Source organism: Procambarus clarkii, chromosome 32 (genome assembly GCF_040958095.1).
Source record: "Procambarus clarkii isolate CNS0578487 chromosome 32, FALCON_Pclarkii_2.0, whole genome shotgun sequence".
NCBI lineage: Eukaryota > Metazoa > Arthropoda > Malacostraca > Decapoda > Cambaridae > Procambarus > Procambarus clarkii.
In genome coordinates this window covers 37,134,845-37,151,443 of record NC_091181.1, presented here as the reverse complement: position 1 = coordinate 37,151,443, position 16,599 = coordinate 37,134,845, and the positions used below count along the sequence as shown (strand labels likewise).

The window sequence follows — 16,599 nt, the reverse complement described above, 5'->3', positions numbered from 1 at the left end:
GTTAGACATATGTAGGGCTACATAGTGTGTATAAGACCATGGGGTACTCGACCACTGGTAATTTATCTATCTTGCAGGACACGATGATAAATTACAGTGCTAAGTAACGTGTGTGTACTCACCTAGTTGTACTCACCTAGTTGTGTTTGCGGGGGTTGAGCTCTGGCTCTTTGGTCCCGCCTCTCAACCGTCAATCAACAGGTGTACAGATTCCTGAGTGTGTGTGTGTGTGTGTGTGTGTGTGTGTGTGTGTGTGTGTGTGTGTGTGTGTGTGTGTGTGTGTGTGTGTGTGTGTGCGTGACGCTTGAACGACAGTCAGCGTGATTGGTTGGGGTGGGGGGGGGGGTAGGGGGGATAATTTGTGTTGTAAGCAAATGAGGAAAAGTTGGGTGGGGGGGGTGGGGGGGGGGGGGGAGGGGGTTGGCCTCGGACGATCTGACTATTGTACACATTCTGGGTATTGCAAGGTCTTGTGTTGCAGTCGGTAATCAGTCATCGTGAGGCGTTATGCACGTGTTGGGAACAACCATTGGTAGTGGCGTAGTTATCAGGTCTAACTACTGATAAAGAACTAAAGGAATAGAGCCCTACTAAGGTATATATATATATATATATATATATATATATATATATATATATATATATATATATATATATATATATATATATATATATATGTTTATTTTTTTATTTATCTGATAATAGAGATTAGTCACATAAGATATCAGTTCCCCCATTTGCTGATATCCTGGCAAAATATGTTATATCTCAGTGACTTAACTTTCTACCTCTCTTTCTGCCTTCCTTTAATGTCTTTTTCAGTGATAAATTTTAATCCCAAAAAGTGAATAATTAAAACTTTGTTCAGAATTAGTATGTTCACAATGCAACATTTTTTTTCTGCGTATAATTAATAAAATTTAGTCGTTTTTATTTTGATATTTTGTGAGGCCATGTTGTCAGAGGTAGGAAAAAAAATCCTATTAACATATTTTTTGGCGGGAAATTATTGAGAAGAGTTGGTACGTAACATAGCGCGCGCCGGCGCGTGCGTGTCCGCGATGGCACGCGTGAATTATCTCGTGACACATACAGACGAGACGACCGTGCCGTGAGCCCAGTTGCACGCCCGTGCCGTGAGCCCACTTGCACGACTGTGTCCTGAGCCCAGTTGCACGGCACTGGGTATCTACTAATTCAACCCCTCCACGTAGATGATATCTACCACTTAAACCCCTCCACGTAGATGATATCTACTAATCCACCCCTCCACTTGACTTGACTTGATTTGACTTGATTTGACTTGATGACTTGATAGAGCTTGAGCTTCCCGAGCCCGAGCCTTTGGGAGCCGAGCCCCTGTTACCTAGCAGTAAAATAGGTACCTGGGAGTTAGTCAGCTGTCACGGGCTGCTTCCTGGGGGTGGAGGCCTGGTCGAGGACCGGGCCGCGGGGACACTAAAAAGCCCCAAAATCATCTCAAGATAACAAGATAACCTCCACGTAGATGATATCTACTAATTCAACCCCTCCACGTAGATGATATCTACCAATTCACCCCCCCCCCCCTAAAGAAAATCTGTTAATTCGACCCTTCCTCATAGACAGGTTCACATCTCTTTTTCCCGAGTATGTATGCTCTGTGAGTCTACTTTTATTCATAAGGTCTTTAAAGGATTTAAGTAAACTTTTCAAGTTAGGAGAAAGAATGAATGCGGCCTTAGTGACCCAGGCTGTCTACAGGCTTTAAACTTAGCGCCTGAACTTCTCACATAAACTTAGCACCTAAGCTGAGTTACTGCTCTTGCAGTAACAGATGTTTTCTGATGATTCTCTTGCATGGTTGAAGTACCGTAAACAGTTGAATTCTTTCTCTCACGGTTATTTTCACAGTAATCTACAAAAACATTCAGTACCTGTGAAAGTCAACTTGTCAAGGCCTCACTGGCCGGTGTCTTGACACTGCTGTGGCCACATGACTCTTGACACTGTGGCCACGGGAGTCTTGACACTGTGGCCACATGACTCTTGACACTGTGGCCACGGGAGTCTTGACACTGTGGCCACATGACTCTTGACACTGTGGCCACATGACTCTTGACACTGTGGCCACATGACTCTTGACACTGTGGCCACATGACTCTTGACACTGTGGCCACATGACTCTTGACACTGTGGCCACGGGAGTCTTGACACTGTGGCCACATGACTCTTGACACTGTGGCCACATGACTCTTGACACTGTGGCCACATGACTCTTGACACGGTGATCACGGGACTCGTGACCTGCTCAGTGTCATGTCTACCTCCTCACATCAGTCAGTGTAAACACAGCCTTAATAACTGGGTAGTTACGAATGGCCGTTAGCCTCCTGTGGCTGTTGGAGCCGGGTGTGGCTTCCTCCCGAGGTGTCTCCTGGCGGTAGTTAGTGATAGTTTGTGACAGTTATCCGGCACTGTCATGTCTCCTCTCAGTGGCACTGTGTACTGTGTCACTGTCGGATTTCCTCTCAAAACTAACAGGTGTCAGTCATTGGTGTGTTGTTTGGCTTAAGGTCTATCAATCTTGGTTATTGAGGCCATTGGAGCTGCTTGCTAACAACCCAACTGCCCTGTAGTCCTGCACATTGTCCCAGACAAAAGTATGTACTGCTGTTGTGACGGCCAGCTGAGCTCAGCAGCTGGGAGACCCCAACCTGAAGTTCTATGGACAAAATATTTCTTGTAATTAAAACAAAACAAAATCACCAACTCACCAATAACGTTAATGTGTTGATAACAGAGCGAAACTCGGAATTGTGCAGTTGATTTAATTATATATATTTTTAATTCTCACTAAATACATCCCATCCTCCTGAAATGCAGTTTCTGTCGAGTTAATTACATTTTAGCTATAATTGGTGACGAGTTTGAAGGATGGATGGTATTTGCACAAGAGATTGTCCTGCATAGTCCATCAATAGTTCTAAATTATATTCCCATGTTTTTATAATGTTGCAACTGTTAATTGAACAAATTATTAACGTAAGTGTGTATCTTTTCGTAAATAATTTCCTCGAAAGTTTATAAACTGGTAATAAAAGACGTAATTTTTTTGTTATTAAATTTATAAACAACAGCGAACTTTTCACTATTGGAGGCAAACTGGAAGGCATATGAACGGATCCACAAGGGCCGTGACGAGGATTCGAACCTGCGTCCGAGAGCATCCCAGACGGCATAGTTATAACAATTTTCAACGTATCATCAATTCTGGAACTTGCTCGGGACTGGAGCTGAAGCCAGAATTGAGAAACAGCTCTTCTATCTTTACCAGTAACACCTTAATGCAGCCAGCAACTGTCAAGCGTGCCACTGCCAAGCGTGCCACTGTCAAGCGTGCCACTGTCAAGTGTACCACTGCCAAGCGTGCCACTGTCAAGCGTGCCACTGCCAAGCGTGCCACTGTCAAGCGTGCCACTGTCAAGCGTGCCACTGTCAAGCGTGCCACTGTCAAGCTTACGTTGCTTAAGAAAACTAATGCAACTCATATATACATATTCCCTTCACTTGAAACATTCCAGAGATCTCACATTGCGTTACAACAACCTTATTTCTGAACCATTATTTACCCAGGTCTTTTTTTATGAGTCTAAACTTACTATATTTACTTCTTGGGTTTCTGTGACTGAATGGACTACTTCCTGAGATAACGAATGAGGTGTGAGGTCTATTTCGTATTGATATATTTAACGCTATATTAACGTTCTTTTTTAAACCCTTCCATTTGTTTTGTATTCTTGATTAGATATAACAAAGGTATATCTTCATATAAGAAATATATAAGAGAAATATTATATTTTATATCCAAGTTTTCCCTACTGGTTACTTATTTAAAATTGTGCCCTGTGAGCATTTTTTTTGTATCCTGTATCTATTTGTATTTTTTGTATCTTTTGTATCCTGTGGGTATCTTTTGTATCCTGTGGGTATCTTTTGTATCCTGTGGGTATCTTTTGTATCCTGTGGGTATCTTTTGTATCCTGTGGTTATCTTTTGTACCCTGTGGGTATCTTTTGTACCCTGTGGATATCTTTTGTTCCCTATGGGTATCTTTTGTACCCTGTGGGTATCTTTTGTACCCTGTGGGTATCTTTTGTAATGTGTGGGTATCTTTTATATCCTGTGGGTATCTTTTGTACCCTGTGGATATATTCTTACAGTCATATAGATATATCTAGCCAAGATAGACCAACCATTAAACAGCGAGGAGAAGAGCTAATACATGTATCAAACAACCCGTCCTCGACTCAAGTCCATTCCATCCAGCGGTCGACCCCACAGACGCATTCATAATTTTAACATGCTGATCATTCAAAACGTGAATTTTCTCAAATATAAATTAATAGTATAATATATTAGCATTTTGTTCATATATAGGCATAGGTTAGGTTAGGTGTTTAGGTTCTGTTGGCGATTATTTGTATTTGTAGTACGTGAGTGAAGCATTTATAGCGTTGTGGTTCGAACAAAATTCGTCAGTGAAGCACTTGTTCCGGAAGTGTTCGAACGAAATCAGTTGTGAGTCGTGTGTAAACCGTTTTTAATTCATGAACAGGGGGTTTGGCGGGTGGATGGAATCACTTTTGGGTCTTTGTTGGTGGACGGGCTGGTATCAAAACAATTGATCCGAACCAAAAGGTCCCGGGTTTGATTTCTGAGCAGAACAGAAATGTTCGATCAAGTTTCCTTTCACCTGATGCATCTGTTAATTTTTTTCAGTAAATAGGTAACAGGGAGTTAAACAACTGTTATTGATGGCATCCAATTGGAAGGAGGAGAAGGAAATCTCGATAAGCCTAACAAGATTCCTGGGCCCCATCAATGGGGAGCCATTTCCTCCGCATATAATTTACCTTTTTTTTTTTTCTTTCGTTAATGTTAACAATTATTAGTCATGTAAACTGAAACTGTGTTAATAGTGGTTTTAGCCAAGTGTTGTGTAATGTTGTTGACCACACAACACCTGGAGCTCCGGGGGACATTTTTTTTTTTTTGAGATATATACAAGAGTTGTTACATTCTTGTACAGCCACTAGTACGCGTAGCGTTTCGGGCAGGTCCCTGGAATACGATCCCTTGCCGCGAAGAATCGTTGTTACAACCAAGTACACATTTTACTGTTGCGTTAAACAGAGGCTACAGTTAAGGATTTGCGCCCAGTAAATCCTCCCCGGCCAGGATACGAACCCATGACAAAGCGCTCGCGGAACGCCAGGCAAGTGTCTTACCACTACACCACGGAGACATTAGAAAACAAGATTGGTGATCCCAGAATATAAGACTTTCTTAGAGAGCTGAACTCTATACTGCTCTTGTAGCCCCTTTTGTATACTTGTGTCTCACGTGATGAAGCTACAGAGCGGAGCTACCTGAAATTAAGGCATATCTTTGAGGTAGACTTACTCAAGAGCTACTTTACTGGTGAGGCAGGCCTATTGAAGAGGAATATATCTAAGGAGTTTAACCTTGTCAAAAGAAACATCTATGATAGAGGTAAGCCTTCTCAAGAGTCACAGCTCTTGGAGTAGGCCTACCTAAAGTGAATAGTTCTGGGAGTAAGCCTCCCCGAGGAAGGAGGGGGGGAAGGATCAGCTATGATGGGGGTATCTTCTTGAGGTTATCTTGAGATGACTTCGGGGCTTTAGTGTCCCCGCGGCCTGGTCCTTGACCAGGCTTCCACCCCCAGGAAGCAGCCCGTGACACCTGACTAACTCCCAGGTACCTATTTACTGCTAAAATCTAGAAAATAGTAACCAAATAATACGTTACCTACTCCCCAGCATAAAAAAATTAGAGGATACATTAAATATAAAACTAATATAAATATGAAGAGTCAAGCAATAATATAGAGAACATTTAAACGCGTTCAGGTTGATTTAGGATTTACAAATATTTTCATTATTGATAACAATAGAGGCTGGCGCGATGGTAATGGTTCCCCTAATTAGTACTGCAAATTAGGGGCGACAGCACGCACCATGATTATATAAATCAATCAATATATGTATATATATATATTTCTGTATTTACTCCGAATTCGGTTTTGAAATAATAGGTGGTTTATGGTGGTATTATCTGTTCACGTTATTATATAATTATATCCAAGATTTAATTATTTTGTTTAAATTATGATGCGGCCGCTCTGAAATAATCAGCTGGCTTTGTGGCAGTTTTGTGTGTGGGTGGGTGTGTGTGTGTGTGTGTGTGTGTGTGTGTGCGTGTGTGTGTGTGTGTGTGTGTGTGTGTGTGTGTGTGTGTGTGTGTGTGTCTACTCACCTAGTTGTGCTTACGAGGGTTGAGCTCTGGCTCTTTGGTCCCGCCTCTCACGCACGCCCTGTGTGTGCGTGCGCATGTGTGTGTGCGCGTGATTGCAGAAAATGCACACTTAAAATTTAGGAGGTGGTGGGTGATAAAATCTTTAGTAAACGACACAACCAAAAGCAGCAAGTTATCAATTCCAGCACCTCAACATGATGACGTAAATTAAATAAAATACATAAACACATTATGATAACATAAAGATATCAAAATATTAAGAACGGTACGGTAAAAAAACGATTAACAAGTGTGTTCAGGGAGAATCTGCAAGATTTTCTCTGAATGCCTTTTATTCTCATCTCCGAGGCTGTGGGTCCCCTCAATGGCGCCAAAGGTGGTATCTTTAGTAAGTCGGGTCAGATGCTCAGTTGTAGTCGATTCAGAGTCTCTGAATCTGATCACGGAGCGAAGCCGTGAGTCAAATCAGGGGGTTAGGCCAAGAGACTGACCATAGGGATGATCAAATTCAGGAGCAGATGCAACTTGTTTAGACAATTATGCAACTCCTGCAAGATAGTTGGAAGCAAACAGACGCCGTAAATTAATACCTACACGGTCCTAGTCGGCCGGGCCCAGACGAGAGAGAGGGAGAGAGAGAGGAAGAGAGGGAGGGAGACGGAGAGAGAGAGAGAGAGAGAGAGAGAGAGAGAGAGAGAGAGAGAGAGAGAGAGAGAGAGAGAGAGAGAGAGGGGAGAGAGAGAGAGAGAGAGAGAGAGAGAGAGAGAGAGAGAGAGAGAGAGAGAGAGAGAGAGAGAGAGGGAGAGAGAGAGAGAGAGAGAGAGAGAGAGAGAGAGAGAGAGAGAGAGAGAGAGAGAGAGAGAGAGAGAGAGAGAGAGAGAGAGATATGGGAACACTCTCCCCCTGTTAAGAGGAGTCAGAAGGAATCTGCTGGTGTTCCAGGCTGTGTTAAGAGAGAGCGAGAAGAGAATGTATGCACTTCACATGGGCCAATTGGTACGGTAGTGGGGCAGACAGCCGGCCTGTTGTCAACTTTATGTGTCTACGTTATTGTGTGTGTGTGTACTCTCCTAGTTGTGCTTGCGGGGGTTGAGCTTCGGCTCTTTGGTCCCACCTCTTAACTGTCAACCTACTGGTGTGCAGGTTTCTGAGCCTACTGGGCTCTTATCATATCTACATTTGAAACTGTGTATGGAGTCAGCCTCCACCACATCACTGCCTAATGCCTAATGTTAATTACTCTGACACTGAAAAAAATGTGTCTGTGGCTCATTTGGGTACTCAGCTTCCACCTGTGTCCCCTTTGTGCGTGTACCACCCGTTTTAAATAATCCGTCCTTATCTATCCAGTCAATTTCCCTGAAAAATTTGTATGTAGTGATCATGTCTTTCCGAACTCTTCTGCCATCCATCGACGTGACGTGTAATTCATGCAGCTTTTCCTGGTAACTCATGCCTCTTAGTTCTAGGACTATTCAAGTGGCATACTTGCCTTTTAACCTTGTCCAGCTTCGTCTTGTGCTTGACAAGGTATGGACTCCTGGCTGGAGCTGCATACCCCAGTATTGGTGTTACATATGTGCGTCCGTGCGTGCGTGCGGGTGGGTGTAAGATACAGGAGGGGAATGAAAGCAGGACGAAATTGAACTTTCGCTTCTTGTGTTATTGATTGACTTAAGACATGACTACGAACTTTCTGCGCCTCGGCTTGAGTTACTGCTACGTGACCAGATAACCCGGGCACGCGCAGAGAGAGAGAGAGAGAGAGAGAGAGAGAGAGAGAGAGAGAGAGAGAGAGAGAGAGAGAGTGAGAGAGAGAGTATTAGAAAGTCCAGTAGCTTTAGGTTTGAGAGTACACACACACACACACACACACACACACACACACACACACACACACACACACACACACACACACACACACACACACACACACACACACACACAGCACAAAGGCCTTCCTGCACGCCCATTATCTCACACAAATCAGGTAGACACAAAGACTCGAACTCTCTGAAAACGGCGACATGTTGAGCCCAAAGTGAACTGTAACGGATAACCCCGTTTATACGGAATATTATCCCACGCCCCCGTTTACGTGGTGGTAAATGTAATCCCCGGTACCAGGCGATTACACCTTGAGGAAATAATCTTTGGTGATGAAGAGATTTCCCTCTTCCGTGATCGGAGGGTGTGCTGGGAGGGGAAAGAGAAAGAGGGAAGGGGGGAAAGGGTTAGTGAAAGATGGAATGGAAAAGAAGTGGAGGGAATTATCAAGGAAAAGCGCCTAGCTGTTTCGACTATATAGCACTTGGAAGGGGATAGAATGAGGATTAGAAAAAGTGCCCAACCACTTGGACGGTCGGGGATTGAACGCCGACCTGCATGAAGTGAGATCATCTCTCTACCGTGCCAAATCACTTGGGCTGTGGGATGTGCTGTGGCCCTCCACAGGAGTGGACACAGGAGTGGGCACGAGAGTGGACACAGGAATGTACACAAGAGCAGACATGTATCTCTTACTCACAGGAGGTTCCCTCTCTGTGGCCCATAGCCAGCATTCCTCAAGTAAATACCACTACTACTGCAGCACTCTGGAGGAGGTCCGTCGAGCACCTCAGACGTGTCCCAGAGGAGGTCCGTCGAGCGCCTCAGACGTGTCCCGGAGGAAGTCCGTCGAGCGCCTCAGACGTGTCCCGGAAGAGGTCCGTCGAGCGCCTCAGACGTGTCCCGGAAGAGGTCCGTCAAGCGCCTCAGACGTGTCCCAGAGGAGGTCCGTCGAGCGCCTCAGACGTGTCCCGGAGGAGGTCCGTCGAGCGCCTCAGACGTGTCCCGGAGGAGGTCTGTCGAGCGCCTCAGACGTGTCCCGGAGGAGGTCCGACGTCCTCAAGGCCAGCCAAGGAGCCAGGAGACACCACCACCGCGACCAATAAGAAGCCCCGAGTCTTGCAGCCCCGCGGGACTTGGCAATCTCATTAAGTGTTGCCGACAACGGCATCAGCTGTCTTCATTATAGATGAGTAATGCTGCCGCGTCTTCAAGACTTGAGGACAGCACCAAGAAACTTCTCCGTTTTCTAATAACCAGATCATATTAGTGTTTGTGGACGCGGCTGAAGGGGCAACTTGAGAATTAATTATTGCACCTCGGACTGCATTCAGTAAAGCCTCTTGTATCGTTACTGCTTCTGACACTCTTTTTGTCTCATTGTATCACCGATATTTATGATTCTTGATGAAGTGAGTTGAGTGTTTGCGTCTCTCTTACTCTGTAAGAGAGAATGTCTGCATGTCCAAGGTTGGAGGACAGACGCTTAGGACTAATCTAACCCAACTTTGCACCATGATTGCTGAGGGGTTGGTGACCAACATAGGCGGGGTCAGGCTCGGCCCCCAATGCTCCTATTAAAATAGAGTGCCCAATTTTTATGTGTAATTGCCTAACTGTAATTACCTAAGTGTATTACCCTAAGAATTGTGTATGTGGTAATCATGTCTCTCCTAACTTTTATCTTCCAGCGACTTGAGGTTCAATTCACGCAGTCTTTCCACGTAACTCATGCCTCTTAGTTCTGGGACTAGACTAGTGGTATGCCCTTGAACCTTCTCCAACTTCGTCAGTACATGGTGGAGCTGCATACTCCAGGATTTGTCTGACCTATGTGGTATACAAGGTTATAAATGTGTGTGTGTCTGTATATTCAATCCACAAAGGTGCCTTGGGAGTACATAGACGCAAACTTCAAGGAGAACAGAAATAAGATATTCCAAACTTTCGTCAATATTTGAAGACATTCTAGAGGGGAGATGTTCCTCTCCCCTTCAGAATGTCTTGAAATATTGACGACAGCTTCAAGTGTCTTGTCTCTCTTCTGAGAGCTTTTTGTTGTTTAAAGTAGTATATATATATATATATATATATATATATATATATATATATATATATATATATATATATATATATAAATGTGTATGTGTGAGGACCCTTTGACCCATGGAAGGGAATATGTGACATATGAGGGGAACCATTTTTCACCCCGTGTTTACTCCAAGGTCACACCACCACCTTGGTCACACCACCACCTTGGTTACACCACCACCTTGGTTACACCACCACCTTGGTTACACCACCACCTTGGTCACACCACCACCTTGGTCACACCACCACCTTGGTTACACCACCACCTTGGTCACACCACCACCTTGGTTACACCACCACCTTGGTTACACCACCACCTTGGTTACACCACCACCTTGGTTACACCAAGGTGGTGTAACCAACCGCTTCTATGACCTAGCCTTAATACCAGCATCACATCCCACTAAAACCCAACATGAATCTCACTGAAGGAAAAAAATGGGGGACGATAGATTTAGCCATATTAGACGATAGTGTTGAGAGACTCGATGGGTCGTGATAGAACCGTGTATTGGCACACAGCTGGAGAGTCAGACGAGCCAAGACCACCACAGCTGGTGGTGCCTGTTGTGTGTTGTGGGGAGAGCGACTGAGTGTGTGGCACTCTTCATGGCCCTGGTTCGAGCTCTGATTGTATGTGTATATATATATATACCCGCCTTTCCCATTTTCCTCTCTCCCTCTCTCTCTCTCTCTCTCTCTCTCTCTCTCTCTCTCTCTCTCTCTCTCTCTCTCTCTCTCTCTCTCTCTCTCTCTCTCTCTCTCTCTCTCTCTCTCTCTTCTTCGTTCTTAGATATATGTATACCTTCCTCCACTCCTAGTTATATGTATACCTTCCTCCACTACTGCCTATATGTATACCACCCACCTCTGGTTAAGGCGTCTAACCATGTCGTTGAGAGCATTAACGACCATCTGGAACTTGGAAAAAAAGGAACATTTGTAAGCGCAAGATGTGGCGTAGGAAGAGGAAGCAGAGGAAGAGGAGAAGGAGGAGATGAGAGCAAAGAAAACTTGTTTATAAATAGCAGACATGAAGGGGTAATGAATCAAAAGATATTAACAACATAAGACTGAAGGATTGTGGGTGTGGGAGGTGGGTTCCTTTGGCAAGGAGGGTGGGCCAGGTGGGTCTTTGAGTGGGCGTGGGGGTCTTGGAGATGGTGTGGGGGGTCTTGGAGTGGGTGTGGCGGTCTTGGAGTGGGTGTGGCGGTCTTGGAGTGGGTGTAGCGGACTTGGAATGAGTGTTGGGGTCTTGGAGTGGTTGTAGCGGTCTTGGAATGAGTGTTGGGGTCTTGGAGTGGTTGTAGCGGTCTTGGAGTGGGTGTGGGGGTCTTGGAGTTGGTGTGGGGGTCTTGGAGTGGGTGTGGCGGTCTTGGAGTGGGTGTAGCGGTCGTTTTGTCTCCCGGTAGCGTTCTACAGTGAACGTCGCAATTCTGTGTTTCCTTTTAACTATTGGTCTCTTCATTTCTATTAAGAATTCCTCCATACTGCGACCTGGAAAATTACCAAATTTGGCCAGTCACTAAACAGATGTGTTGACGTCACAGCTCGACCGGGTAATATCCCAACTGCCTCGTTAACTGTCCAGAGATCCAACGACCTCGTTAACTCTCTAACGACCCGTGCACAATGACTCTGTTTACTTGTTGGGCGATGTATACGTGTTGTTGACATGTGGGAGACGGGGTCGCTGTCGTGTGCTTTTGAAAAGAGTGACTGGCTGTTATGTGGTATTTTGTTGCAGATTAATGTGGGTAATGGTTTTCAGATGCGTCTCTCTCTCTCTCACTCTCTCACACACACACACACACACACACACACACACACACACACACACACACACACACACACACACACACACACACACACACCCTCGTACATCACGCTGGGACGGAGACTACACCATATTGGACGCCGGACCCACCGGACCACTTCCTCTACTAATTATACAAGTGACATGCTAAGACATGAGCGTGCAGGTGAATGAGATGGCGGGGAGGAAGGGGGAGAAGGGAAGAGAACTATCAGGAGAAATCACCAAGCCATTACGACTATATAGCACTTGGAAGGGGTCAGGATAAGGGTTTGAGATGAGACCGGGGGGAAGAGGAATGGTGCCCAACCACTTGGACGGTCGGGGATTGAACGCCGACCTGCATGAAGCGAGACCGTTGCTCTACCGTCCAGCCCAAGTGGTTAGGGGGGGAGAGAGAGAGAGAGAGATGGTTACACAGCCTCCGTAAATAAAGGTGAACATATAGACATAAAAGTTTAGACAGAAATAGAGTGAATTAATAAAACTGAGTTTAACGTAATAGAGTCTCAAGAAGGTATAACTGTAAATATCTGAACAGTAAACTTGGTGAACTAAGACAACACAGACCTTGACTGGAAACCTGAGAGAACAGGTAACACATTTACTGCAGACCTTTGAGAGAACTGCAGACCTTAGAGAGGACTTTGGACCCAAATTAAGAACTGCAAGAGGGAAACATTACTGTATTGAATATTAAAGCAAAAGAAAATTTATTATAATACAATTTTTGGAGATTGAGACACACAGACATGTCTTCCCGTCTTCCTGGGCTGCCAGAGAGTTGTCGACACTGTTCCACACATGAGGCATCGAAGCAAACCTGAGAAAAACAACTCGAGCTGGAATAACTGACATTATTGAGCTGGGTGATGGAACACCTATCCAGCAGGAATGTAGGTGTTGCAGTGAGACTGTAGAGATGAGCACATGAGTGCACGCACACACTGAGTGTGTGTATGTGCGTGTGCGTGTGTGTGAGAGCGAGCGAGGGCCACTCTTGACAGAAATAATAGTCGATCTAAAGACCTTACAAAGCATCACTATTTCTCAGGGCCTCGATCGGTCCCATCACATTTCATCCCATTTATATTTCTTCCCTTTGCACCCCCTTCCCATCACATTGCTTCCTCCCCCTTCCACCCCCGCCTCTCCCTCCATCACCTCATATTCTTGAATATTCATCAGGTTCATCATTTCTCCCGACCCTCTCATCTCCTTCCCTATTTCCGCCTTTTATGTCGCCCTGCGTCCCTTCCACTACCTTCTCATCTTTTCCATCTCGTCGGAATTTACCCATCTCATCTCATTTGTCACACCCACGATCTCTCTCTCTCTCTCTCTCTCTCTCTCTCTCTCTCTCTCTCTCTCTCTCTCTCTCTCTCTCTCTCCCTCCTCTCCTATTACGTGATCTCAGAGTTGAAATAGGTCTCTCTTCCTCTCATTTTTCATCTTATCCCACACTAATTTTGCCAAATGTGCATATCACCCCATCCTCCATTTCTTCTCACCCTATCCTTCATACCATTTTACATACTCTATTGAACCATCTGTTGTCCATCTGTTGTTAAACTCTATTGTCCATCTGTTGCCATCCCGCTCTCCATGTTATGCCATCCCAGGTGCCAGCCTCTCCCGCTCTCTTCAAGCTATCTAATTCCACTTCAATTTAAATCCCATCCCATTTTTGTCTATTTCATTCCATTCCTCACGCTCTATTTCAAAGGAACATTGAAATCTACTTTGTCATTGTCTGCCCGTCTCTCTCTCTCTCTCTCTCTCTCTCTCTCTCTCTCTCTCTCTCTCTCTCTCTCTCTCTCTCTCTCTCTCTCTCTCTCTCTCTCTCTCTCTCTCCCTCCCTCTCTCTCTCTCTTTCTCTCTCTCTCTGTCCCTCTCTCTCTCAAAATCTACCTAACTATCGTGTCGTGCAAGCCGTTCCGGAGTGATATAAGCTGAATCAAGCTTGTAATTCTGCTAGCTCTGAGCTCTGTGAGTCAAGAGTGAATCAGATACGACAGTATCTGATGAGGTGAGATCATGTGATGAGATGAGTCAGTTCGTATGGTTAATGAGTATATGTGAGGCATTTAGTAATTATAAGTGAGTAAGTTGTGTGTTATTGTTTGTAACTCATATAATTTGTGAGTATAATCCATCTAGGTTCTAGTGTGTAGATCAGAGGTTCTCAACAGAGGGGGGGGGGGGGATTACCCTAAGGGGGAGGGGGATTTTTGAAGGTTCAGGGTAGGGAAGGGGGGGGGGGAATTGGGACCACATGCTCAAACTGTTGGGATATTGATCTTTCTACACACTATAATCCTTCAGATTGTAAACAGTCTACAGTATATCTCTATTGAATGTCACTGATTAAATTGTAGATAAAGATAAATATATCCACTTTTTATCAGTGGAAATATTAGAGTTGTATATTTGACTTTTTATTTTTTTCGTGGATTTGGGATGTCAGAAGTCTTGAAAAAAAAGATGGTGTGATGATTCGTACATTGAATATCCATCATCAATGGATATCTCTACTGGTGATTAATCCATCATCATCAATGGATATCTCTACTGATGATTAATCCATCATCATCAATGGATATCTCTACTGATGATTAATCCATCATCATCAATGGATATCTCTACTGATGATTAATCCATCATCATCAATGGAGATAATAGGACTCAATTTGTTAGCTGTTGCAAAGTTCTGTCAAAGTTCTATTCTATGAAAGCAACGAAGTTGAAGCAACATTTGCAGAATGTTCATCTTCAACACAAGAACGTGAAGAAAAAGCTTTTTTGAACATCATTGGAATGTTTCAGGAAGACGACGCTGGACTCAGCAGGGGAATTGCAAGACATGAACTACACAATTACTGAAGCTCAAGTCGCAGCTCTGGAGGCAGCAAAAGCAGAGAAACCACATACAACAAAGGAAAATTTTGATCAAACTTTTCGCTCTCAAAACGGTGGAAATTGTGGTGGAAAATGGACTGGAAAAAAACTTTCCAATATTTTCGCTATCAAACAGTACTGTTGAAAGGAGAATCAAAAACATGGCCAGTGACATCAAGCATCAAGCTGGGAAGGAGATCAAGTTCTGAAGTATTTGGATTATTTTAAGTTAAACTTGTTGAAGCGACTGATGTGGCATCGTGTCCCCAGTTGTTCGCGTTTGTATTATGGATTCTCTCAGGGTCATGTAAAGAGCAGTTTTTATTTTCTTCTCCTTTTGGAACAGCTACCAAGGCCTCAGATCCTTTAGAAAAGGTTTGCATATTTGAATCAGATAATCTTTTGTTGAATAATATCTGTGGATGATGTGTAGATGGCGCACCAACTGGTGCTGTACAGATGGCTCAAACAATTCAAATTGTGAATTTTGTCAATAGAAGCCGCTCTTAACCCATGACTTTTCAAGCAGCTCAGTATTAACAAGGATGCCGGCCATCACTTGCGTCTCTTCCACACACACGTTGGATGACTTTCAAGATGAAATGTTACTGAGCAAATATTTGATCTTAGAGATGAGTTCAACTTGTTAGAGTTGAGGGGTAAGCTCGAATGTTTTGTCTGGTTGAGCGATGGATGGATCACGCGCCTTGTCTATTTGGTTGACATTTTGAACAGTTAAATAAGCTGAATCTTCAGATGAAAGGACGGAATTCAAACATCGTGAAAGTCGTCGATTCTTTGAAAGCTTCACGAGCAAGTTGGAAAATTGGAAGAGAAAGGTCAGGGTAAAATTTTTTTCAATGTTTGATAAACTGTCATCAGTTCTTGTGGGTGAGAGTGAGGACCAAGGGGCTTCCAGAATTTTGCAACTAATTCCATTTGGCCGACTTTGACAGCACTGCAAAATTAATTCAGCCGAATTTTTTCTAAACTAAGGGACGAGGAGTTGGATTTAATGCGAAATTAATTCACATTGTCAGTTGAAAAAAGGTGATGATTGTCAACAGGAATTTCTGGAGCTGAAGATTGGTGTCGGGAGGAAGACAGATATTCGATGAGAAGTCTATCGCAGAATTTTAGCCCTTAATGGGCGAGTCCGGCCCAAAAGTGGCAGAAAGAGCTATCCAAACATTACTTCCATTCGTGTCGACATGTCTTTTATTGTCAGGAGCCAGATTCACGGAGCAGTTACGTAAGCACTTACGAACCTGCACATCTTTTCTCAATCTTTGGCAGCTTTGTTTACAATTATTAAACAATTAATGAGCTCCAAAGCACCAGGAGGCTATTTATAACAATAACAACAGTTGATTGGGAAGTTTTCATGCTTGTAAACCGTTTCATAATTGTAAACAAAAGCCGTCAAAGATTGAAGAAAGATGTACACGTTCGTAAGTACTTGCGTAACTGCTTCGTGAATCTGGCCCCAGACTTTTTGACCAGGTTGCAAGTGAAAACAAAGCAACGAAGTAGACTCGAGGTTGAACATTTTGTGCCTTTTTGTGCCCGAAAATTTACGTTGTGCCCTTTCAAGCGCTCCGCAAAACCAACAATTAGCAAAAAAAAAAAAATGTTTCTCATTGATTAAA

The 16,599-nt window shown here is 44.1% G+C and overlaps 2 protein-coding genes across 2 annotated transcripts in view; both read left to right on the top strand.

Annotated features, from left to right (window-relative positions):
• Nucleotides 1-16,599, top strand: part of LOC123759432 (putative neural-cadherin 2) — a gene marked incomplete in the record, with an annotated part of 421,093 nt that overhangs the window by 197,247 nt on the left and 207,247 nt on the right.
• On the top strand, nucleotides 3,156-3,599 carry LOC138370523 (salivary glue protein Sgs-3-like). The gene has a single exon (XM_069334905.1). It carries the CDS (start codon nucleotides 3,156-3,158, stop codon nucleotides 3,597-3,599), a length of 444 nt encoding a protein of 147 aa, XP_069191006.1.